The sequence below is a fragment of the Peromyscus eremicus genome, chromosome 4 (genome assembly GCF_949786415.1).
Source record: "Peromyscus eremicus chromosome 4, PerEre_H2_v1, whole genome shotgun sequence".
In the NCBI taxonomy this organism is placed as follows: Eukaryota; Metazoa; Chordata; class Mammalia; order Rodentia; family Cricetidae; genus Peromyscus; species Peromyscus eremicus.
In genome coordinates, this window is record NC_081419.1 from 2,656,067 (window position 1) to 2,681,434 (window position 25,368).

General features: G+C 49.2%; 1 protein-coding gene across 7 annotated transcripts in view; it reads left to right on the plus strand.

Moving 5' to 3' along the window:
* Ak8 (adenylate kinase 8) overlaps positions 1–25,368 on the plus strand; it is a 121,628-nt gene that overhangs the window by 31,258 nt on the left and 65,002 nt on the right. For all 7 annotated transcript variants that reach the window (XM_059259908.1, XM_059259909.1, XM_059259906.1 and 4 more), the window contains 5 exons: positions 3,494–3,575; positions 4,062–4,133; positions 5,206–5,406; positions 9,611–9,742; positions 13,428–13,517. In XM_059259908.1, coding sequence (XP_059115891.1) covers positions 3,494–3,575; positions 4,062–4,133; positions 5,206–5,406; positions 9,611–9,742; positions 13,428–13,517 — 577 coding nt within the window. The remainder of the gene's footprint in view (positions 1–3,493; positions 3,576–4,061; positions 4,134–5,205; positions 5,407–9,610; positions 9,743–13,427; positions 13,518–25,368) is intronic.

The window sequence follows — 25,368 nt, forward strand, 5'->3', positions numbered from 1 at the left end:
GCGCCGATTAATAGAAAAACCAGCATGTTAAGAACAACACTGAATACACTTGACAGCCTCAGGCAAACCTTGAAAAATATGGCGACAGTCTCGGCCTCAAATGGCTGTGGTAGTGTTTACCAAAATGGGTTCACTTCTTAGGATGTAAACTAAAGCAGTGCAGGCTGTAATTATGTTTTGCTGGACAGGTTCCCCAAGGGTAGTGTCCAGCATTGGTAACCATGCAGGGAATGGAGACAGGTGCTCTTCCATCAGACTTATAAACTGTGGTGTGATGGGGCTAGGGGAGGTGGCCCAGCAGTTCAGGGTGCTGCAGCTCTTCTGAAGGCCTGAGTTTGGTTCTCGGTACCCACATCAGGTCGTTCACCACTGCCTGTAACTCTAGTCCCAGGGAGTCTGGTGCCTCTTTCTGGCCTCTGAGGGCATCTACACAAACATGGCACACACTCAGACACACAGACATATACATAAAATAACTATCTTTAAAACAAAAATTTTAAAAGGTAAATGTATGACAGTTTAGGTTGCTTTTAGTTTTTAAAGAAAAATATTTATTATGGTGTGTGTGCCGTGGTGTGTACTCGGAGGTCAGAGGACAACTTTGTGGGACCAGTTCTCTTCTTCCACCTTCACATGTGTTCCTGGGATCAAACTCAGGTCACCGGGCTTAGTGGCAAGCCCCTTTCCTACCCGGAGCCCTCTCACCAGCCCCAGCATTTTAAAGGTAACTGTGAGGCACTGGGATGGGCAGAAACACTGCACTTAACACACTAGCGAATGTTTGCCGACTGGACTCAGGCAGCTGTGGACATTTTCAGTGGACGGTTTCAGAACACCAGGGGTGTGCACAAATGCTTCTGCCATGTTAAAGATCAGGTTAGACCTACTGTGCTCACTGTGTGGTAAGAAAAGTGGAGTTTAGATTTGATCCGGGTGATATCTTTTGTCTGGTGTGTGTGTGATGGTTATTCTTGGTTGTCTGTGGTGCTATATTATGTACCCTAATAAAATTCGCCTGAAGATCAGAGGACAGAACAAGCCACTAGATTAAACATAGAGGCCAGGCAATGGTGGCACACACCTTTAATCCTAGCACTCTGGAGGCAGAGAGCTGTCTGGGTCTCTGAGTTCAAAGCCACCCTGGACTACATGAGATTGACTCAGTCTAGGAAAGAAACAGAACTAGGCAGTGGTGGCACACACCTTTAATCCCAGTACTTGGGAATCACACACACCTTTAATGGCTGGGTGGAGAAAGGTATATAAGGCGTGAGGAGGCAGGAACTAAGTCTCTTTCAGGCTGAGGAGTTGGTGAGGTAAGAGGTGGTGGCCATGGCTTTCTCTGCTTCTCTGATCTTTCAGCTTTCACCCCAATATCTGATACTGGGCTTTTTATTGTAAGACCTTTTAGAATTCGTGTTACTATATCTGGAATTAACTAAAACCCAAGTGGCTAGGTACACCTGTGAGGGACTTTTTCTTAATTAAATCATTTGAAGTGGGAAGACTCTGTCCCCCCTTTTTTTGAGATAGTCTTACTATGTAGCTCTGGCTGTTCTGGAACTCACTATGTAGACCAGGCTGACCTCGAACTCACAGAGATTCACCGATCTCTGCCTCTGAAGTTCCAGAATTAAAGGTGTGAGCCAGCATGCCTGGCCCAAGAAAACCCACTTTTAATCCAGATCATTTGAGGTAGGATGATAGACCTTTAATGCAAATCTTTTGAGGTGGAAAAATTAATCTTTAATCTAGGCCACACCTTCTGCTGGCAGCCTATAGAAAGGACATGGGGGAAGGAAGCTTGCTCTCTTTGCCCGCTTGCTCTCACTGGCAAGTCCATTCCTTCACTGGCACTAGAGCCTACTTCTTTGGGATTTCAGCATACACTGAAGACCAGCTGAGACATCCAGCTCATGACTGAAAAACTACTGGATTCTTGGACTTTTTGTTCATAGACAGCCATTGTTGGACTAGCTGGACCACAGCCTGTAAGCCACTATAACAAATCCTCTCTCCCACATACATAGATTATGTTTATGTATTATAGATATGAACATATATGTTCATGTGTGCAGATGCACATTTATATGTACAAATGTGTGTGTACATTTCCTGTAAAGACAGGGGGACCTCAGATGCTCTTCCTCAGGAACAACTGTCCACCTTGTTTTATGAGACAGGGTTTCTCACTATCTAGGCTGTATGGCCAGCTGGTCGTAGGGATGCACCTGCCTCCACCTCCCCAAGGCTAGGATCACATGTGTGCACTACCATGCTTGGCTTTGATCCTAGGGACCCTTTATCTTAGCAATCCTGTATCTCAGAAAGACTTCAACACATGAAAGGGCTATGCACCAAAGATGTTCATTGCAGTATTATTTATAATGATGTATTAGTCAGGGTTCTCCAGAGTAACAGAATATATATATATATATATATATATATATATATATATATATATATATATATATATATAATTAGAGTTATTAGAATGACTTACAGCTTACAGGCTGTGGTCCAGCTAATTCAACAATAACTGCCTATGAATCAAAGATCCAAAAATCCAGCAGTAGTTCAGTCTACGAGGCTGGATGTCTCAGCTGGTCTTCAGTAGACACTGGAATCCTGAAGAAGGAGCAGGCTCTAATGCCAGTGAAGGAATGGGCGGCGGGGGTGTGTGTGGGGGTGGGGGGGTGTTTCTTCCATGTCCTTATATAGGCTTCCTGCAGAAGGTGTGGGCCAGATTAAAGGTGTGTCTTCCTACCTCAAAGATCTGGATTAGAAGTGGATCTTCCCACTTCAAATTAAGCAAAAGTCCCTCCCAGATGTGCCCCTCCACTTTGGGTTTTAGTTAATTCCAGATGTAGTCAAGCTGACAACCAAGAATAGCCACCACAGATGGTGAAAATTGATCACAGACTCATGAAGCTGTGGGTGAAGCTGGCACCATGGCCCAGTCACTTAGAGGATGTGGTATAAACCTTCAAAAACAGAGGCGGTGAAGGATGCTGGCATGAACATGCTGATGGTAATGGTGGCAGCTGTGGGAAACCTGGATGTAAGCTGCCTGCTATGATCGTGTTCATGAGCTCTGGCTCCGAAGTGAGCAGCTGTGATGGGTGATGCAGTTGTCAGACATGCTTCTTTTGTTGAAAAGGTTCCAGCCCTCTTTAGACCTTCTAAAATATAATTTAAAATAGGGAGGGGCTTCTCCGTGGGTAAAGGTGCGTATTGCTGTCAACACCAATGACCTGAGTTCAATCCCCAGGACCCATGGTAGAAGGAGAGAATTAACTCTTGAAAATTGCCTTCTGACCCCCACATGTGTGCTGTGGCAAGTGCACACCTACCTCTACACACACACACACACACACACACACACACACACACACACACACACCTATCTACCCATCCACTCACACATGCATGCACAAAATAAATAAATAAATGTAAAAAAAGTAGTAATGAACCCCCTCCATACTCTCTCTAGGGCTGGATCCTGGACGGCATCCCTGAGAGGCGGGAGCAGGCGCTGATGATCCAGACTGTGGGGCTGGCGCCCAAGCATGTCAGTAAGTAGACTCCTGGTCCCAGCTGCCCCGAGGATGCAGTGTGAACCCTGCTCCTTAACACTGGCTCTCTTCCATCCTCTACCCTGGGCACAGTCACTGCCCATGGGAGGGTTTCAAGGCCTTAGAATTCAGCAAGAAAAAGATACACTAGGTGAAATCCAGCCATAAAGCTAAGTGTGTTGAGGGCTTGTCATTTAGAAAAGCAGAGTTCCTCATCTCAGGAATCGCCATGCTGTGAGTCTCTTTAGAAAACCAAGGGAAGGGTGGCAGAGTCGAATCTCAAGATGTCTACACAGTGATTTTCCGCAGTGAAAATTGATGGCCAGGGACGTTTTCTACCATGGACTGTCCTCGGAATGGTTTAGCGTCATCTGGGAGATGGGTGGCATGTGGGATTGAATGTCATCATACAGCAGAGGTCCCGAGGTTCAGATGTGTGGCACCTGAGCCCCGCACACCTGGTTTGTTCCTTTCTTTTCTGCCCAGTTGTGCTTAGTGCTCCAGACACAGTCCTGATTGAGAGAAACGTGGGGAAGCGGATTGACCCCATCACTGGAGGTATGATGGTCCCACCCCCCTCCAAACCCCACGGGATTCAAGTACAGTGAGGGGATGCCCCAACCCACTCTTTGCTCTAGGCACCCCAGAGGGACACACAGAAATCCCAGCAGGTGAGGGGAGAGAGGCATCTTGGGTGAAAGACAGAGTCTTGTTTTCAAGGAGCCAGACTCTCTGGGTTGACTGTGTCCAGGAGTCTGGGCTTGGGAGAGCTCACCTTGGGGCTCAGGGCCATGCACAGGGGACATGGTGCTGGGGAGGGGTGGGAGGCCTGTGTCCCTCTTCCTGGGAAACTATGTGCCCCACACTGCTTGCCCCAAGTGTGGAGGAATAAGGCTCTCGAGTTTCCTGAGAAAATTGGCCTGTGCCACAAATGGGATCTTAAATTGCCACATTGTCGGGGTTGGGGATGAAGGGAAGATACCTCTCTTGGGTTTGGTTTCCCCTGGACTTGGAGTGAAAGCTCAAATTGCTCTGAGGGTAAACTGAGTCTGTAGGCCCTTCTCTGTGCAAAGTCAGCACTCAGGGATCCGTGGCTGCCCTTAGTTCTGAGCTGAGGGGCACCACGGTCCTTTCCTTGAGATGAAGTGTCATATAGTCTAGGTCAGCCTTGGGCTCGCTATGGAGGTGAAGATGACCTTGAACGTCTGATCTTCCTGCCTCCATTATAAAAGGCCTAAGAATTAGAGAGCCACTTGACGGTCCCCGGCTTTGGAACGTCCTGGAGGGAGAATGGTATGGCAGCCACAGATTTGAGAGAGTGTCGTGACTCCACCAAGTATGTAAATGTCACAAGCTGCCACACTTGGTTTATGAGGTGCTGGGAATTGAGCTGAGGGCTTTGCACATTTGAGGCAAACACTACCAACTAAGCTACATCTCTCTGCAACCCCATGATTGTCTTTTTATTGTTATGGCCCGCAGCTGATGTTAATTCATGCATTGTTGTATGTAAGAGCACTTGCTGGCTGGGAATGGTGAGCCACATCCCTGGGCAGTAAAAACAGGCAATGCAGCAGAGCCTGCAGCAGCCCTGGGTGGGTACTCTAACTCTGTGCCTCTCCCTGTCCAGAGATCTATCACACCACCTTTGACTGGCCCCCTGAGTCTGAAATACAGAACCGGCTGATAGAGCCAGACGGCATCTCAGAGATAGAGACAGCGAAGAAGCTGCTAGAATATCACAGAAACATCATCAGGATTCTTCCTTCTTACCCCAAAATCCTGAAAACCATCAGCGCAGACCAGCCATGTGTGGACATCTTCTACCAGGGTAAATACAACAGGCTGCCCCACGTTGAACCACACAAGGGCTGTGGCCACTCTGACCACCTGACCGCCCTGCTCATCCTGCTATCCCTCAGGCTGGCAGCAGCAGTAGCTGGGGTGTGTGGGGAACCTGAGTGGCAAGTCAGTGATGGGCCATGCAGGGACACCTGGGTGTGACTATATCCCCAGCCACAGAAGATTTGACAGCATGTGGGGGTAAAGAACGGGAGGGACATGATGGCAGCAAAGTCTTGAAGCCTGATCTTGAAGGAGAAGAAAGAGAAAATATATAAAAATTAGGACAAAAACAAACACATTCATTATGAACACGAAGCAGCCAAGATGCTTCACGAGCCAGGATGAGCCAGCCACCCGCCACGCACCACCATACCGCATGGTTGTCCATATAAGTGATAGGCGCTCAGGGCAGCCTCGCAGAAGTGGGCTATTTATAAATATTAAAGAAATATTTAAGTTTTGATGTCTCAAAATCCACTTATCTCCTCCTGTCTGATACCAGGGGGAAAAAGCATTTAAAGTGTTTTGACACAATAAAATGACAGCAGACATTTGAGGCCCTTGAAGGCCCCTTTCTCATAGGCTCTTTCAGATCTCTTCAAGGGGAAAAAGTGAGGCAATGATGTATAGCTCCGTTTGTAGGGTGCTTGAAGTGTTGGCTTCCACATAAAGCCCGGCATGGTGGCACATGCCTGTAATCCCAGCGCTCAGCAGATGCAGACAGGAGGAGCAGCAGTTCAGGTCATCTCTGTTACACAGAGATTTTGGAGGCCACCCTGGACTGGCGTGGGACCACGTGTTTCAAAAAGAAAAGACAAATCATTTTAAGCCGAGTGTGGCAGTACATCTCTGTAGGGCCAGTAGTCAGGATGCTGAGGCAGGAAGATAGACAGTTTGTGGCCAGCCTGGGAAGCAGAGGATCATCCTGCTGCAAAATGTCTAATTTGAGTTTGAAAAAACTCACAGGGCTACCGGTGTCACTTCACTGGTAGCACGCTTGCCCAGTTCCTGCCCTAGCAAAGTAGAGACAGGGACATCAGAAATGCAAAGTCACCTTCAGCTGTGGAGCAAATTTGAGGTCAACTGGGGCTGCATGAGACCCTCTCGTACAAGGGGGGAAAAGCAGTGTTTGCTCTTCGAGCATGAGGAAGTAGGTTTAATCTCCAGCATGCATGTAAAAAAGCCAGGTGTGACACTATATGCTTATAATCGCAGTGCAGGGAGGTACAGACAGACAGAATCCAGCTTCACCTATTTGGTGGGCTCCAGGCCAGTGAGACTTTATTTCAATAAACAAGTTGAATGGCTCCTGAGATTGTCCTCTGACTTCTGCACAAATGTGCACACCTGTTCATGTGCACCTGTGTGCAAGCAAACACACATGCACACACACGTGTACATACACCAAAAAAAGTGTCGCTTTGATTGGGTGTGGGTTTCAGACACTTCTGTGTCAACCCTCTGCAGCCTTCTCTGGCTGGGGTCTCTCTGCACACTCTGAGTAACACCAGGCCCTCTGCCAGCTGCCAACACCAGTGGGCAGCATCTGGAAGGTGGTGCTGCTTGCCATTTCAGGTTGAGACTACCTTGAATTTTCCAGAGCTCTGCATCTTGGAAAGATCTTTAATAGCAAGCATCTACCACGTTTATCTTATGCCACGGTTCCGAGTTTACACATTAATTACTTCTAAAATACTTAATTAAATTTAAAAGTTCATATGATCGTTCATAAAGAATTCATGCCTGGAATTGTAAATAAAAATGTGAGCATCTAAATATTAATTATTATTAATTAATAATGTGGAGAGATAAATTGGAAATCGGGCTGCGAGATTCCCTCTGTGTTGTTTTTTTAATCTCAGTGCATCCAGCAGCCGTCTATTTCCAAAAAGAATAACTGGATGTGGAGACTGTCTGGGGGATCGTTACTTCTAATTAACTTAGTTATTTACTGTAAATTAAGCATCATTTGTAAGCAGGCTGCTTTGCTGTAGTGTCTGTGCTTTTCAGAGGTTCTGGACTACAGAAGGCCTGAGAGTTGAGGGCCATGGGAGGGTCTCCTGCTTTGGGCAGTTCTAGAGGAGGAATGGTACCCCGGCTGGAGCTTTGAGAGAGCTGTCATGACTCTACCAAGACTCCAGACAGCATTGACTGTCTGTACGACAGGACGAGAAGGACAGCACCCTTGTGGAACGGCAGGTCAAACATGTGACTGTAACTCAGCAGTTCACATCACATGCTGTGATATGCCCACGATGGTGGTGACCACAGCCTTGGTGGTGGTCAACTCTAACTTACCTGTGCTGCTAGTTCTGAAAAGACTGTAATCCCTAATGACCCAGTGAGACAGTCCTGTAATGAGGCCAGAGTTGAGGGCAGGGGAGGCAACTCGGCCAGTGGAGTGCTTATGCAGGCACGAGGACCTCAGTTTGGATTCCCAGCCCCCATGTCTAAAACACAGCCGGAGAGATGATTCGGCTGTGAAGGCACCTATCACCAAGGCTGACAACAGTTCAATCCCCAGGACTCACATGGTGGGAGGAGAGAACTGAGTCCCTAAAACTGTCCTTTGACCTCTTCACATACACTGTGGCATGTGCATGTATACAGACAAATAAATTCAATTTTAAAAAACAACATTAAAGGCTGGAATAATGGCACAGGCCTGTAATCATTGTTATGGGGAAGCAGGGACAGGTAAACTCCAGGTTCAATGAGAGAGACCTTGCCTCAAAAGCTACAAGGTAGACAATGACTAAGGAAGACAACCAACATTGACCTCGAGGCCCCATATGCAGGAGCTTACATGTGCATATGCAACCCCTCCACACATAAACATACACATGCATACCCATGGATAGACCATACACGCCCCCCCCAAGAGTCCATATACCCCCCCCCCCCCCCCCCCGCAAGAGTCCAAAGTCTGTATAATGAACAGTTGAGCTGGTTCTCAACTGGCCTACTTTTTGCTTCACCATACTGTCCACCCTCCAGGGGAAGACATTGACTATGTCTGAGCACATTTATTGGTTGTACTATTGGTACCTAGTGGCAAGAGGCCAGGATGAGCATCAAATGCCCCTCAAGCCAAGATTGGAAAATTCCATAATAGACACACCTACAACCCCCCCATAAGATGTCTTCCTGAAAGAGCCATGTTGGCCCAGCCCTTCCTCAGGATGGGATCTCCTTGACAAAGGAAGATCGGCAGGTGCCACTCACAGATGGCCTGGCACAGGACAGCGGGGGGGGGGGGGGGGCTTAGCAGGAGGTGAGGCCATGGAGAGGAGACCTTGTCTTGAAGGCTGTGAGGGATTGGCTCAAGTCTGCAGCCTCTTTGGTGGCCAGCCATCGTAGGCAGGTACCCACCAGGCAGATCTCTGGTGGCCCCTCTGTCTGTTCTCACTGCTCCCCTCTTCTGGGTGAGCACAGGAGGGGACTTGCTTGATGTGAAGTACTTCCTCCCTGAACTTTCTGGCATCCTGTGCCTTCCTACAATGAAGACTCCTCATTGTTTATGATGTTCACCCCTCCCTTCCCACCTCTTTCTTCATCAAATGCCAGAGGAGCAGCACAGGTCAGGAGAACATGGCAGAGTCTGCCCGCTCCTGTGACCTATTTCATTACTGCCTTTTTGGAGTCTTGAAACAAAGTTAGTGTCCCTGGAGTGAGGCCGCACAAATTATTCTCCACCAATTCCTGAGTCCTTTAGAAGTCCCTGCACACCAGGCCCCTTCTCAGCCCGACGCACTTATCAAAGCCTGTGTGTAACACACAGTACATACCTCCCCTAGGAGACTGGTCCTGGGGCTTCAGGTTAGAGGCTCGCGCTGGATGAAGACTGGAAACCACCTAACTGAGCAGTAAATGAGAAATGCTTTCATGTCTAGGGCCAGCCTCCCACCTACAACACACTCAGCCCCAATTCGAATTGGGGGCAAACACGGCTGCCTGCAGTATGCTGTGGAGCGATTCCAGGCCAGTGATTAGAAACTGCATCCCTCCCTGGGACCTCGGTGCCTGGGCCCAGCTGTGCAGTTCTCCCCCCTGATGATTCCTGGATGGTCTGAATGTCAGGTGTACAGAAGGGTCCTCCTGTGCTGCAAGCAGGCAGAGCCCAAGCAGGGGTGTGAGTGGGCTCTTTTCTCAGGACCTGGGTTTGATATTCTCATATCTTCTTGTTCCAGCTCTCACCTACGTCCAAACTGGTCACCGATGCAATGCCCCGTTCACCCCCAAGGTGCTGCTCTGTGGGCCACTGGGCAGTGGGAAGAGCTTGCAGGCAGCCCTTCTGGCCCAGAGATACGGACTTGTTGACAGTGAGTATCTCTCCCGAAGTGTGGCTTCCTGCCTCCTACTCAGGCTTGGTGTGTCACTGGCTGGTGGGGAAGAGACAATACCCATTCTCTTTCTTGTCTTGGTTCTTAACCCTTCCCACTTAGTTCACCTCTGTAGGGAACTAAAGTTTTCCTTTAAAGGACATCATCATAAAGACATTAACCAATGAAACACATCCACAGCACAAAGGGCCAGAACATTTCCTGGCTGTCCATCTTCACACCCACTGGAGCGCTCTTCTCTCCGCTGTCCTCCTGGGTGTTTCCAAGCAGCCCCTCCCTGGCCCTGCTGTTTTCTTCATGGCCTGGCTCAGCTCCCCCCAACCCAGGTCACTGTGACGGCAGGCAACACTTTCTGCACCAGAGGAAGACGCCTTGCTCTGCACAGTTTCAATAAATATTTTACCAGGCGGAGAGAAAAATATTGAAATCAGCTCTCGGGGTCTTTGGCGATGCAGTCCCAGGCGGCCTTGGCTGCTGGCCTGCGTTAGTGGGATCAAGGGCTGGGAAGGAGGGAGAAGCTGCTGCGGGCCCGCAGTCTGGGTGCTGGGGACATTTAAAGGGCTGTCCCCGTGCACCACAGCCCACCTAACCTCTCAGAAAATGACTTTCCCCAAATAGTACACACATGCAAATATATCTAGAGATAGACTATAACCATGGCCACATTTTGGATAAATGTGTTTCTTCTGAGACTTGTCTTTTAAAGACATGGGGGATGAGGTGTCTTTACTCATGATGCCGTTACTCCAGGCATCAGTTCTTGGTAAGAACTTGCGGGTTTCCACCTCTCCTTGTTCCCTCTCAGCCTGAAGAATTTCCTTTAACATTTCTTTCCCTTAACATCTGCCAGTGACAAATTCTCTCCCCTTTCATATGTCTGAAAATATCATTTCCTTGCCTTTGTTTCTGAAGAATGCTCGTTACATATAGGAATCCATGTTGACAGACGTGGATGTGTTTTCTCTCTCTCTCTCAGCACTTTGAAGGTGTGTTCCACTGTCTTCTGGCCTGCGTGTTCTGATGAGAACTCAGATTATTTTTATGTCCTGTCACCCTGCCTGTAGCAGCATCTCCTTTCCCCCTCTGGCTGCTTTTAGTACTTTCTCTTGCTCGCTGGCTTTTAGCAATCGGAGTACAGTTACATAAAGGAATGGCTTACTTTGTGTTTATTCTTCCTGGATGTTGTATCTGTCAGCAAAATCTGAAATTCTGCCACCACCGCTTTCTGGGTGTTCTGGGTGCCTCCACTCCTCTCCCTATTTGCCAGGACACTGGTGACGTGTGTGTTAGCCTGCCCATCCCAGCCCTGCCCTGTCCGCCGCCGCCCTGTTCTGTGCTGTCTGTTTTAGATTCTTCCTCTTTTCTTGCCTTCAGACCCACTGGAGGCAGCATGTTTCTCATTTACTAGATTATATTCTCCAGTTCCAGGATTCTCATCTGGCCCCATTTTTCTGGTTTCCACTTCTCAGCAGGAGGTCCCCATCTGTTTACTCATTTTAACTATCTTTTCCTTTAAGGTTGAAAACGCACTTCTGCGCCAGTGCTCTGAAGCCTGGTGTGCTAATTCTGACCGTCTATTGTCTGTTGATCAGATTCTGTGGTCCATTTCATTTCTTGCAAAGGTTTGCATTTTTTCTAATTTTCCCAGTAATTCTCATTTTCATACTTGGACACTTTAGCACTTGTGTTGAGAGTGGATTTTGTGCTTCTGCATTAAGAATTTTAAGTTCGGGCTAGCAGGATGGCTCAGAGATGGACCCATGGCCTGAGTTCTAGTCCCAGATTGAACAAGATGACTGAGAAAAACTGCCTCCTGAGAACTTTCTTTTGACTTCCACACATGTGCTAAGACACCTGTGCTTGCATGCACGTACACACACACACACACACACACACACACACACACACACGAAATCCAGGTGACGAGGATCACAGCCCAGGGCTACTTGTTATTGGAGCTGTAAAGTGTGGCTTCCTGTCTTTCTCTGGTTCCCTGGCTTCCTATGAAGGAACTCAAAGATGCTACCCACTGCTCCTTCCCAGCCAGAATTGGAGGCTGAGCACTGCATTTAGGTCTCAGCCCTGTCACTTACCAGCTCTGTGACCTGAGTTATGAGCTCTTTGGGTCTCGGTTTCCTTATGAAAGGGCACCAGATGACTGTCATGACTGAATAATCAAAGGACAACGAGCTTCACAGGCAGGCTCTCTCACCCTGTCTGTGTCCTGTGTTTTCCTCAGCTGGGGAAACTGCCTGCTACCCAGGCTATAGTGCTGTGAGCATACTGTCAAGGACTAGTCTGTGGTAGTTGGTCTTTGCTATGCAGATCATTTCAGGGTTTGTTTTGGTTTCTTTAGTATGGACAAGAAGATCCTTAACTGAAAGTTATAAAGCCAAGACTGTATGACTGACAACTCAATACAGATTTTAAGCCTTCTGGCTGGGACTGGAAAGATGGCTCAGTGGTTAAGTGCTACATGACCATGAGGAAGGGAGTTTGGCCCACCCACCCACATAACAGGCCAGATGTCCCATGCATGCATGTATCCCCAGCTCCAAGAGGGGTAGAGACAGGAAGATCTCTGGGGCTCGCTAGCCTCCAGCCTGGCCAAGATACATAGAGCCCCAGGTTCAGAGAGAGACCCTGATTCAAAGGATTAGGCAGAGAGTGAGAGAGGACACCTGATGCTCTCTTCAACTTTTGTACACAAGCGTGCACACACACACACACTGGGGGCTGAGGAGATGCTCAGTGGCTAAGAGAATGTTCTACTCTTACAGAGGATCTGAGTTTGGTTCCCAGTACCCATGGCAGGTAACTCACAACTGCCTGTAACTCCAGTTCCAGGGGATCTGACGCCCTCTTCTGGTCTAAGCAGGCATCTGCACACATGTGCACAGACACACAGGCATACACATCATTAAAAAACAACTCTGGCTTTGGAGAGGGATGAAAGCCTGTAGGTTTTGTTTGTTTGTTTGTTTTGTTTTGTTTTGTTTTTCATTCAGTCATCACTGACCAACCTCTCCCATGTGCTGGCCATGGCTTGAGGCCGAAGAGACAGTGGGATAAGACAGAAAAGCCCTGCTGCAGTGGCCATGCAGCCAAGGGGATGAAGAAAGTGGCAGCCAGCAGGTGGCTGCAACAGAATCTTCAGTTAGGACTTAGTGTGTTTGGGATATCCCTTGGTCTTTTCCTGGACCCACCATCCCTCAAGCACCTTGCCAAATGGAAGGGCTGGGGTACCACCATGCTCCCCGACCTCCTTGCATCTTGCACTGTGAATGTGAATGCAGCATGTCCCCAACTGCATGCTATTCCTCCACTGCAACCAAGAGAGCGCCAAGTCTGCTTGGCAGTTCTGGGTATAGCCAGGGCCCTGCAGGAGCCTCCCTGTCAGTGACAGCCTCGTTAGTGTCTTCCCGAGCGGTCCATTTTTAATGTGCTTTGGCAAATGCATTCCTTTTCATTCTGCTTCTTCCCCTCTCTTCATCTCCAACTTCCTTTTTGATATTTACTTCCTCTTGGACACCCCCTGCACACCCTTTTATATTTTTTTCAGCGACCTTTCCCACCCCAGCAGGCAGTGTGAGCTGGAGTGCCTTTTTTCCCATCCTTCTTTCTATTTAAAATTTAACGGTGTCTCCACTCCTCTCCCCCTCAGTCTGCTGCGGGCAGCTGCTGAAGGAAGCTGTGGCAGCCAAGTCAACCTTCGGGGAGCTCATCCAGCCGTTCTTTGAAAAGCAGATGACAGGTAGGCCACACTTTCCACTAACTGCCTCAGCCTAGTGGCTCCAGGGCAGGTGCTCTGTCCACCTGTGGGCATAGGTAGGGGAAAGGGGGGCCGAGCATTTGGGGATGCAGACGTGCTCTGCTTGTGTGTAGCAGGCTTTCTTGGACCGCCAGCCCCCAAATCATGACATGGAGACTTATTATTAATTATGAATGCTCAGCCTTAGCGTAGGCTTGTTTCTAGCTAGCTTTTTTTCTAATTTAAATTAACCCACTTCTATTAATCTCTGTGCTGCCCCAAGGCTTTTTTACCCCATCTATGTACTGTCCATCCTGCTTTCCTGCTTCCTCCATGTCTGTCTGTCTGTCTGGCTCCCAACAGGCTGTTCCCCAGGCTGGCTGGTCGGCTCCCATTTTCTCTCTGCCCACCAGCCCCACTTATCCCTCCTCTGCCTGTTGGCTGTTCAGCTTTTTAATAGACCAATTAAGTGCCTTAAGCAGGCAAGGTAAAACAGCAACACATCTTTACATAGTTAAACAAATGCAGCATAAATAAATGCAATACATCTTTACATAAACAAATGCAACACATCTTTACATAGTTAAACAAATATTCTATTCCACAATAGTTGTGGCTTGTTTTTTTAGGGAAAGCCAAGTGGCATCCATGCCTGGTCCCATGCCAGATATGTCACACTTGTGGTGGCTTGCCACTGGTGGTTTAGAACATTCCATTTCTTCCTGTTTAGAAGGTTCACTTTCCACAGATGGCCCAGAGGACAGCTTGCTAGGGAAGCAGGATCAGATAGCCTTTCCATGTACCCTGTGTCATCTACAGTCTAAAAGCATTCCTGGATCTGACTCTCCAGAAAGGGTACCTCTGGACTTCCTGCTAGGCCAGCTTCCAAAGGCAGGGAGTGCTGGGCAGCGTGAGAACCAGTGTGCAGTGCAATGCTTTCTGGCCTGGTTCAGATTCTAGTACTGCCCCAACCAGCCATCATGTGGCCCCAAGAAACCCCCATGTGTCTCTCAAAGGTCCAAGCATCTTGGCAGTGAGGTGGAGAGAGGAATCTATGTGTGCAAGATAGTCATGATCACTGCCTGGACCATCCATTTATGGGGCCCAGGATAGCAAGGGCAGCTGTACTGCAATGCAGCCCAGCTGGTAGAGTACCCTGCTGGGCATGCATGAAGCCCAGGGTTGGATCCCCAGCATCACATAAAATTGCATGGTGCTACACACCCGAAATTCCAGCACTTGGGAGTTGAAGATTACTCTCAGCTACATAATGAGTTTAAGGTCAGCCTGGGCCGTGTTTACAAGTCCTGCCCCTGCCCTACACAGTGCCAGGTTCCACACTGCAGATTTGTGCACTGAATGAATGAACAGGATGCCAACGCATGTAGCTAGGTGGCCTTGGCTTTTGCCCTGTGCCATACTATTCATGACTATGTGAAAAACTAGGTCCACCAGCAAGCACCTAGGAGGTCAGAGATAAAGACAGCGGCCAAGCCAAGGGACAGAGCAAACAGTCACGGATTTCCCAAGGGATGTACAGGGACCCTTTGACCCTTCCTGTAACATGTCCACATGCCCCCCCCCCCACCCCCCCATACCCCACCAAATATGGAATTACAAAAAAGTAAGCATTTGAGTAATTTCCAAGTTTGCATCCCTTGGGTTATTTTAGGAAGTATGTTTTCTCATGTCTATAAGCTTGACAGCATGCCCAATTCTCCATTGAGGGATTAGATCGAAAGTCATGCCCACTAGCAATGACGTATGGACTGCTGTTCCTGTGGCATGCCTATGTCAGCGTGTGCCCGCTTCCTCCATCTCTTAGCCACCAGCATGGTCGTCTGCTGTTGCTGATGTAACAGACCGTGTGGTTCAAGACAACACAAGTTTATTATGGAGGCCAGAAATCGTGAACTAGAGGGTTGTCCAGGCTCTGGTCAAGACTGTACACCTGCCTTCTTCTCCCAGCTCCTAGAGGCCTCCGGTATCCCTCGGCTATTAGGCCAAGCAGTGTAGCATATCTGTGTCCCAACTGTCACTCTTCGTCTCTCTCTCTTCTGCTTCTCCATGTGGACCAGGCTGGCTTGAACTCACACAGATCCGCCTGCCTCTGCCTCCCGAGTGCTGGGATGAAAGGCGTGCATGCCACACCCGGCTATTCCTGGCTTCTTATTCCAAGGACTGAAGTGACTCACATGGATGTGCAAAAGTAGAAAGGAAGCTTCAGTGCAAAGCAAAACCACAGTGCAGACCGGAAGCACCCTGTCACAGTGTCACGGGAGGGGCTGTTGTTCAGGGCTTTCAGAGAAGGAGGAGTTTGGTTGCTGAGGAGCATAGTGAAGGCTGGTCTCTGTTTTGATAAATAGATCTGGATTGTATAAACCTTCCTTCCCTTAATGCATCTGGTTTTAACCACACTCACTTAAGCATAGGCATAGATGCTAAATAGAGAACTTGTTCTTCGAGGACACAGTTTTTCTTACTGCACATGCACCTAAAACCAATCTAATCTGTCCCAACCCACAGCCCGTAGTTGTTGGGTTCTGTCCAGGATTGAGTGGAAATGGTGTGTTACAAGGGACCACTAAGGGGAGTGTACTGGTTAGTTTCTGTCAACTTAACCCCAACCTAAACATACCTGGGAAGAGGGAACCTCAATTGGGAAGTTGCCTCCATCGGATTTGCTTGTGGCCATGTCTGTGGGCTTGATTGTTGATTTGTTTGATTATTGATTGTTGTCTGTCTTGATTGTTGATTGATGTGGGAGCCCACTGTGGGTGGTGCCATCCCTAGGCTCAGGGCACTGGGTCGTAGAAGAAAGGTAGTTGAGCAGGCCATGGGGAGCAAGCCAATAAACAGCATCCCTCCATAATCTCTGCTCAGTTCCTGCCTCCGTGGCTTCCCTCTGCCCTGGCTTCCCTCTACGATGGGCCATAACCTATAGGCCAAACAAACCCTTTCCTCCCCAAGCTGCTTTGTGTCATGGTGTTTATCAGCGCAACAGAAACCAAGCTAGGACTGGGAGTAACATGTTTCTATCATCTAAACAGGCATAGGTGCAGCTCGATGCGGACGGGAGTCCTTAGGCTGCTGAACAGGCTACTGAGTGCATTGTTTGGGCAGGGGCATGTGCATGGTCCAAGCCAAGCAGACACTGAGGTTGCTAAACTCTTCCTTATGGGTATAGATGTCCATTGGGGGCTGGGGAAGTGCTCTTCAGCCTGCCAGAAAAATAAGCTGTGGTGGTATTGTGTTCCCCAAAATATTGTGTACCCTAATAAACTTATCTGGGGTCAGAGAACAGAAAAGCCACTAGATACTTAGGCTAGAAAATGTTGGCACTCACGCCTTTAATCCTAGCATTCCAGAGGCAGAAATCCATCTGGGATCTCTGTGAGTTCAAGGCCACATTGGAAACAGCCAGGCATGGTGACTCACGCCTTTAATCCCAGAAAGCAAGCCTTTAATCCTAGGGAGTGATGGTAGAAAGCAGAAAGGTAGATAAGGCGTGAGGACCAGAAACTGGAGGCATTTGGCTGGTTAAGCTCTTAGCTGGTTAAGCTTCAGGCTTTCGAGCAGCAGTTCAGCTGAGATTCATTCTGGATGAGGACTGAGAAGCTTCCAGTCTGAGGAAACAAGACCAGCTGAGAAGTTGGCCAGGTGAGGTTAGCTGTGGCTTGTTCTATCTCTCTGATCTTCCAGTATTCACCCCAATAACTGGCCCCAGGTTTGATTTTATTAATAAGACCTGTTAAGATTCCTGCTACAATAAGCTTTGCCCATCTGTTTTTAATCGCGACCACCTTTTGATTGCAAGCGAGGTTGGTAAGGTTGAATATAATTTGATAAGGTAATTGTTCTGTGTATTTCAGTTTTTGTGAATTGCTGTGGCTTGGGGCTTGTGTTTCTCTTTTCCCAGTGTTTGTTTATTACCACGCTGGGGATAGAACCCAAGGCCAGCACTGTTCAGATGCGCTGCTCCGCCCCACACCCTAGCCTAGTCGGCGTTTGGGCTCTTTGCTTGCCTCAGACGCTTTACAAATGCTCTTAAGTATTGTTGATTCTCCCACCAGGTCCTCACGCCTACTGTAGACTTCAGGTCACACGCTGGTTTGGAAGATTTGGTATTGTTGCCAGGAGTGTGGCAGCTTGTCCCCGCCCCTGACAGTGACAGTGGGGGTGCCACTGTTACCCAGGAGATTCTCCTGGGGTGCTGTTTATTGCTTCTTTGTGGGGTCCTGAGGCACATGGCCCTCAAATTTTCTTCCTCTGCCTTTCTCATTGGGTGTGGACGCCAGGCTTTTGACTTACTCAAACCATATCTAAGGCGTAATCAGGAGCAACCGGGAGCCGCTTCCTCTCAGGAGATCTGGCCCATTACTGCATACAGTGGCTCCTTCAGCCTCCACCCAGACACACCGAGGAGGTCCTTCTGAGGCCTAGCTGACATGTGTGGCTTTCACTGTGGTCTGGGGCCTGGTGACTATGGAGACAGGTGTGTATTTCTCTGGCTGGCTTCCCTCCTTGGTGTTTTGTGCTGTTTTACCCCTCCACAGCTTCGTGTGTTTAGACAATAGACCCCCAGCCGTTCACCTTCCTACAAATGAGTGACACACCCAGCGCTCTCAGACCTTCCCAACAGAAGCAACACAGCATAGCAAGAAGTGCATTTACATAACATGACCACTCAGGGCCTCATTAGTGGGCTTCAGAGAGGCTGCCAAGCCAGCCAGAGTGCCGGCCTTGAAGAGGGGACATGTGCAACGCTCGAGCTGGAGGGGCCCCAAAATCTGGGGCGGGGGTGAGGGGGGCACTAATGATTCTCCACAGTTGAGTTTTGAGAGGAGGGTGAGACAGAACAGGGGACCATCCACAGCCATGCCTACTTCCTGAAGGAGGCTGTCTGAGAACCGGTGATGTTTATGAGTTAAGAATGCCCTAGCCGACAGGTGGCTTACTGCTCAGGTTTGAGGAATGTTCCTGAATCCTGACCCTGTGATGGTTAGTGTTATCTGGTCAACCTGGCATGATCTGGCGTTACCTAGGACGCAAGCCTGGAGGCACACCTGTGCAGGGGTTGTCTTAATTGTGGTAACTAATGCAGGAAAACCCATCTTACCTGTGAGCAGGAACAGTCCCTGGCTGGAATGCTGCACTGTGTAAGTGGAGAAGGGGAGCTGAGTGGCAGCCTGCATTCATGGCTCTCTGTTTCCTGATTGTAGCTGTGATGTGACCAGCTGTGTCTTAGTCAGGGTTACTGTTGCTGTGAGGAAACACCATGACCAAAGCAACTTGGGGAGGCAAGGGTTTATTTGGCTTAGCTTCCACATTGCTGTTCATCATCAAAGGAAGTCAGGATAGAAACTCAAACAGGGCAGGAACCTAGAGCAGGAGCTGAGGCAGAGGCCATGGAGGGGTGCTGCTTACTAGCTTGCTCCTTATGGCTTGTTTAGTCTGCTTTCTTGTAGAACTGGGACCACCAGCCCAGGGATGCCCCCGCCCACAACAGGCTGGGCCTCCCCATCAATCACTAATTGAGAAAATGCCCTACAGCTGGATCATATGGAGACATTTTCTCAATTGAGGTTCCCTCCTTTCAGATGACTCTAGCTTGTGTCAAGTTGGCGCAAAACTAGCCAGGACAAGCTACTTCAAGCTCCCACAGCCTAGATTTTCCCACCATGATAGGCTGTACCTTTTTACCTGTGAGTCAGAATAAACCATTTCTTTTGTGAGTTGATTTTGTTAGTATTTTATCATTAGCAACAGAAAAGGAAACTGAGGCAGATCCTATGACAAGGCAGTCCCCAGAGCGGCAGGTAAATACCATCAGCTGGGACTAGCCAGTAGAGATACAGTTAGGGTCCGAACTCACAACCCACCAGGCCTGGAGAGAGACACCCAAAATGTCCACATCCTGATGGTGGGCCCGGGAGATGGACTCTCAGACCTTGCCCAGGACAAGCCTTGGCTGGGCAGAGGCAGCAGTGGAGGGCAGCTGCTCAGCGGGACCCTCCCGAACTGGGACCCTCCCGAACGAGGCCCTGCCGCGTCTTTTTACCCCCATGTCTGAAGGTCCCTCTTGAAGGCTAAAGGACAAGTTAGTATACTGTGCTCTGTCACACTTTGAGATTCAGAAGAGGGGGACCACAGCTGCTCCTTTACTTACAGTGTGTGTGTGTGCATGTGTGTATATGTATGTATGTTTGTTAATGTGAGTATGTGGGTGTGTCTCTGTGTGTATATGTATGTGTGTGTGTGTGTATGTGTGTGTATCTGTAGGTGTGTGCATGTGTGTATATGTATGTATGTTTGTTAATGTGAGTATGTGGGTGTGTCTCTGTGTGTATATGTATGTGTGTGTGTGTGTATGTGTGTGTATCTGTAGGTGTGTGCATGTGTGTATATGTATGTATGTTTGTTAATGTGAGTATGTGGGTGTGTCTCTGTGTGTATATGTATGTGTGTGTATATATATGTATGTGTATATGTGTAAATGGAAGTTTCTGTTCCACCAACAACTCACAAATACCTAGCAGCTGCTTCTCAAATAATTGACTCCGAGGCTTAATATTACTTATAACTGCTCAGCCGGTAGCACAGGCTTATTACTGACTAGCTCTTACACTTAAACTAACACATAATTCTTATCTATGTTTAGCCACGTGGCTTGGTACCTTTTCTGAATCTGGCATTCTCATCTTGCTTCCTCTGCATCTGGCTGGTGACTCCTCACTGCCCTTCCTCTTCCCAGCATTCTTAGTTTGATTGCCCGCCTATACTTCCTGCCTGGCTACTGGCCAATCAGCATTTTATTAACAAAGAGAGCAATGCACATTTACACTGTACAAAGATTGTTCCACAGCATGTGTGTGTGTGTGTGTGTGTGTGTGTGTGTGCATGCTTGTGTGTGCGTGTGTGTGTGTGTGTGTGTGTGTGTGTGTGTGTGTGTGTGTGTACATGGAAGTCTATCCAGGCATCTTAGATGCCCCTCTTCAGATTCCTAAGCATATTCTAGTTCCTTTGCCCTGAGTGCCAACAGTAGTCTTAGGAATGTGAAAATACCAAATTATGAATTTTTCCAAGGGTAATCAAGACCTGCAAGGTATAGAGAGTTTGGCTAACCAGGCAGAGAGGATTATAAAAACAGAGTCAAGGAAAAAAACATCAAGGAATGTGTCACATGCCTGTAATCACGGCACTTAGAAGGCAGAGGGAGGAGGATCAGAGTTCAAGGTCATCCTCAGCTGCATAGCTTAAGTTTTGGGTTTTTTTGTTGTTGTTGGGATTTTTTTTTTTTTTTTTTTTTTTTTTTTGAGACAGGGTATAGCCCTGTCTCTGTGTAGCCCTGGCTGTTCTGGATCTCACTCTGTAGACCAGACTGGCCTTGAACTCACAGAGATCCACCTGCCTCTGCCTCCCAAGTACTGGGATTAAAGGGGTGACCATCACTGCCCAACTTTAAGTTTGAAGCCAGCCTGAGCTACATGAGAACCTATATCAAACAAATAAATAAAGTAAAAAAGACAGAGAGATACAACTGAGGTCCAGAAGCTCCTGGGACCTTGAGCTGATTGGTATCACTGCCGCGTGGCCACCCAGCATAGAAACCCCATCCTGGGTCAGGCACCTCAGACTCATCCGGGAACCCGTAAGACGACATAAGCCCTCTGCTCGCGCATGCGTCCGTTCCTGACCTCCCGGTCACCTTTCTCATGTGCAGCCCTCTGCTGTGGCTGGTTCAGGCCCTCTCCTCACAGCCCTGTGTGTCCCTGCCACCCTTGCAGGCCTGTTACTGGCTCAGCCGGATGGATCCAGATGTCGTCTCCTGCCCCCACGGAACCACTTCCTCTTGAGTCTCCCACTGGGCCTCGTGATGTTCTGTCCCAGCTGTGACCTCTGTGGACTTGGGGATGTTCTTTTCTGTCCTCACAGATGCTGCCAACACCTCTTTCCTCTCAAATCAGCAGCAAAATTAATAACTGTACTGTTCATCCTCCCATCTTCTACATTTTCTGGCCAAAGGACTCCAGGGTCCCATCTTGGCTTGTCTTCAATCTCTTGATCCTAGCTCTAGGCGACAGCACCATGGACAGAGGGCCAGTGAGACCCTCACTCTGTGCCCCGGACTTTGAAATGGAGAGGTCTGGCCTCCCAAGCTCATTCTTTCTTGAGCTTCAGCACAGATAACATATTTATTCCCTGGGGTTCCATGTGAGTCCTTCTTTAGGCAGGCAGCCTCCCTTACAGCCGACAGGGCTTGGTCTGCCAGCCAGGCTCGAGCTTCAAGCGTATCCCCTTCTCTGAGAAGCTCGGGTGCTTTCGCCTGGGTAAGAAGTGAGCACAAAGGATTCTGGAGTCTCGGGAAGGTGAGTTCACCAGCGTTTCTGATCGGCACGGCCAGCCTCCTTTGCCTCTATGGAAGCCCACAGTGCATGCCAAGGTTCTCTCCCAAAAACCAAGCAAGGGGCTCCGAGATCTCAGTGTGTGCTCACAGAGGTTGTGTCTCCAGGTGGGGCAGTGTGTGGCTCCTTCCCCAGCTTCATTCCTCCCGAAAGGCTTCTGTGGAACTTCTGAATTTCAGAGACCCAGAGCTTCCTCAGGAAAGGGACCAGTGTGACTTTGCCATCCAAATGTCTGGTTCTCTGAGCATAGGGCCAGCCCCCCCTTTGATCTCAGTTGGCTCTCAGTTTGATCTCAGTTGATCTCACTTGGTTGGAAAGCATACACTGCCTTTGGGGGGACTAGAGCTCATTTCCAGATTGTGGGTCTCCACCTTGGTTCAGGAGGGTGGTGTCTACGCCTGATCTGGTCATTGGCCTCATTCTTGGATACTGCTTGGATTTTCAGTAGAGGAGATTAAAAACAGCCAAAGGGCAGGGTGTGGTGGCATACCCCTTTGATCCCAGCACTCAGGAGGTAGAAGTGGGTGAATCTCTGAGAGTTCTAGGCCAGCCAGGGCTACACAGTGAGACTGTCTCAAACAACAATGAAACACCAACAAAAACTAGCCAAAGGCCTGGCTTAGCCTTGGTTTAAGACTTTGCTTTAAATGTGCGATGTATTGAGCTGTCCACAGCATGCTTGGTCCCATCAGGACCCTGCCAGCAAGGACTCGTCTCTTCAGGGGGGCTTTTTGGAACTGGCTTCTAGCTTACCCCTCTTCTGTCTCTCCAGGAATGGAGAGCTGTCCACCATAGCTCTGCCTAGCTGGCTCTTGGCAGGCTTGCAATGGGCTCCTGACTCACCTGCCAGAGAACCAGCAGTTAGAGCAGAAAGGCTCACAGTCCTTGGAATAGCCCAGGCATGTGCCTACTTCCAGGGGAGACTGCAGCTATTTAATTGGCATAATAAAAATGACAGTTCCGTTGTGTTTTGGAAAAGATCATTACCTGGAGTTAGCAGCATTTCCTCCCACACAGCCTCGATTTCCTAAACATGTCTGCCTAGTAAGGTCCCTGGAGGTCTCATAGAGTCGGAACAGGGGTGGGAGGTCTGAGGGAGATTTGAGACCCTCACTTGAACAATCACCTAGCAAAAACTAGCTAGCGGAACTCAAGCACGCCGTGCAGCCCAAACTGGGCCGATTACAGCGATTCTGAGAGCATTCTGTGAGTCCGGGTCCCAGGAGGCGGCTTACATCAGAGCCTAGTTGCAATGCCTCATTTTGTTTAAAATGGGGAATTAATATTCTCATCGCTAAATGCACACGAAAGAGCTGACAATAGGCTGCTCCCCCCTTTTGTTTAAAACTTGCAAAGCACTGCGGAGTTGAAAGACCACACAAAGCCCCCATCTGAGGGAGTGAGATCCTTGTTTGGAGCCTGAACTAACTGCAAGCCGCCTTCCCGGCGAGGGGAGACCCTAGGGGACCTCTGCCCGCTACCAGCAGCCTTCCAGTGTGGTGTGTTTGTACTCGCTGAAGACAGCGCAGGCCTCTCTAAATAATTTACCAGTTGATTAATAGACTCACAGGGGTATAATTAGTGGAGGGAGAGACAGCGGGTACAGTAACCGGTACACGCTTGGGGGAACAGCCAGCCTTTATTTTTCTACAGAAATTTTCTAGGGTGCTGGGCGTTTGAAGCTAAGTTGGGAAGAGCTCAGCGCCTCTTCCCTTTTGAAGTGGAAATAGGACAGTTTGAATCCGTCGAGTTTAATTTTTCACAAGCTTTAGGGGCCCCGCAGAGTAACTTCCTTTTTATTATTGAAAAAAAAAACCCACATTTTTCTTTCATTTTTCTGCGTGTGCACACCCACCCACCCCTGTGCGCACACACACACAGCCCAAGCAGTAAGTCCTAAACACATTAATTTACTTTTCTATCAACATGGGTTGTCCTCACGCCACCTCCCCCAGGTATGTCGATGCTTGTCCCCCAGAGCTCTCACCCCAGCCAGAGGCCTGCTGGAGGGTGGCCTGAAGGTGGATTAATGGATGCCCCCTGTAATGTATGCATTCTCCAGGATCCCTCACCTCTGCCTGACAATGCTTTTGAAGTAGCTCCCTTTTTCAAATCAAACTTTTGACTTTTCCGCTGGGACTGCTACAAAGACTTCCTTATGGAAACGAGGTAGCAATCTTCCTTTCCGCCCAGTAGAGAGCGGTGGCCGGGCAAGCCAAACAGGACACTGGTTTAAAAGTGCTGTTTGCATTTTGCGGGTCCAAGGGCCTGTTAATGAGGATGCATCTGTAAAGGGGGTCAGTACACGTGTGCCCCCCTCCCCCTCCCCCCATCAACAGGTTTGTGCCGCTCAGAAGCCTGGTTGCTCATTTGTCTTCACTGGGCTTTCACTGCAAAATGCACATTGTCTTTTCTACATGATCAAAATGACATCCGGAAGGGGGCATTGCCCAGGCACCACGTGCCCTGAAGCTTTCCGTTCAGTGACTAGGCTGGTGGGAGAAACTGAGGCAGCTGGAGATTCTCCATTCATGGATGCAAGCTGGAGCAAGAAGCCAGGCAGCACATCTGTCCCTGCTGCTTGGCACCCACCCCAGATTTCCTGCAGACTCCAAGCGCTCGCCGTGTATCGGGTATCCAGTCGATAACAAAACAAACCCAGACATTTCTAGGCAGTCCGAGGAGGGCCCAGAAGTGCAAAGTGTCCTTCTACTCAGAGTTTCTGGAGGCATCTTCCTCTCCAGGGGCAGCCAAAGGCCTCAGAGAAAAATGAAAACTGTGAAGCACTCAGCTGTGAAATTGTCCTTGACAGGTTGTCCCTGGAAGCCCAGCCTGCTTCTCCGGGCAGGAGGTCCCCAGTGTGCCATCTGGGCGGCCCTTGGCATGGCTGGTGTTGTAATCAAGCCCCTCTCAGACCTTCTCAAAGGCAGGAGCGGTTGAAAGCCCCTTTTCCTCCGGGAGTGTCCTCAATTGAGGGGAGCAACTTTGCTTCTTTCTCAAGTGGGGCCTGCCGAAGCCTGAGGTGCAGTGAGGAGGCCGCCTCCCCACTATGGCCTCTTGTGGCCTCTGTACCTACAAATCCAGCTCAGGGCTGAGAGGACACCTGGGGGCTCATCGCCCGGTCAGTGCTGGAGCCTCCCTTCCTGTGTGGGGGACCCTGGTGTCGTCCCGTTGGAGGCAGCCTGCTTCTTCACACCTGTCTACATCACTCTGAGTGACGTGGCAGCAAGGGGCAGGGGGTGACAGAAGTGAGTACAGAGGGGCTGAGGGCATGGGACCTAAGAACAGAGAAGAGGTGGTTCCTGCCCTTGTCTCCGGTCAGCACAGCCATGCACAGGGATCCAGGGCTGGAAGTGAAGAGGAAGACTTCATCCCCCTTGCCCTCGCCCTGACTGACTCCTCCCGGCCCCTTGAGCACGACCGGGTTACTGAGAGGTAAAAGGACCCCC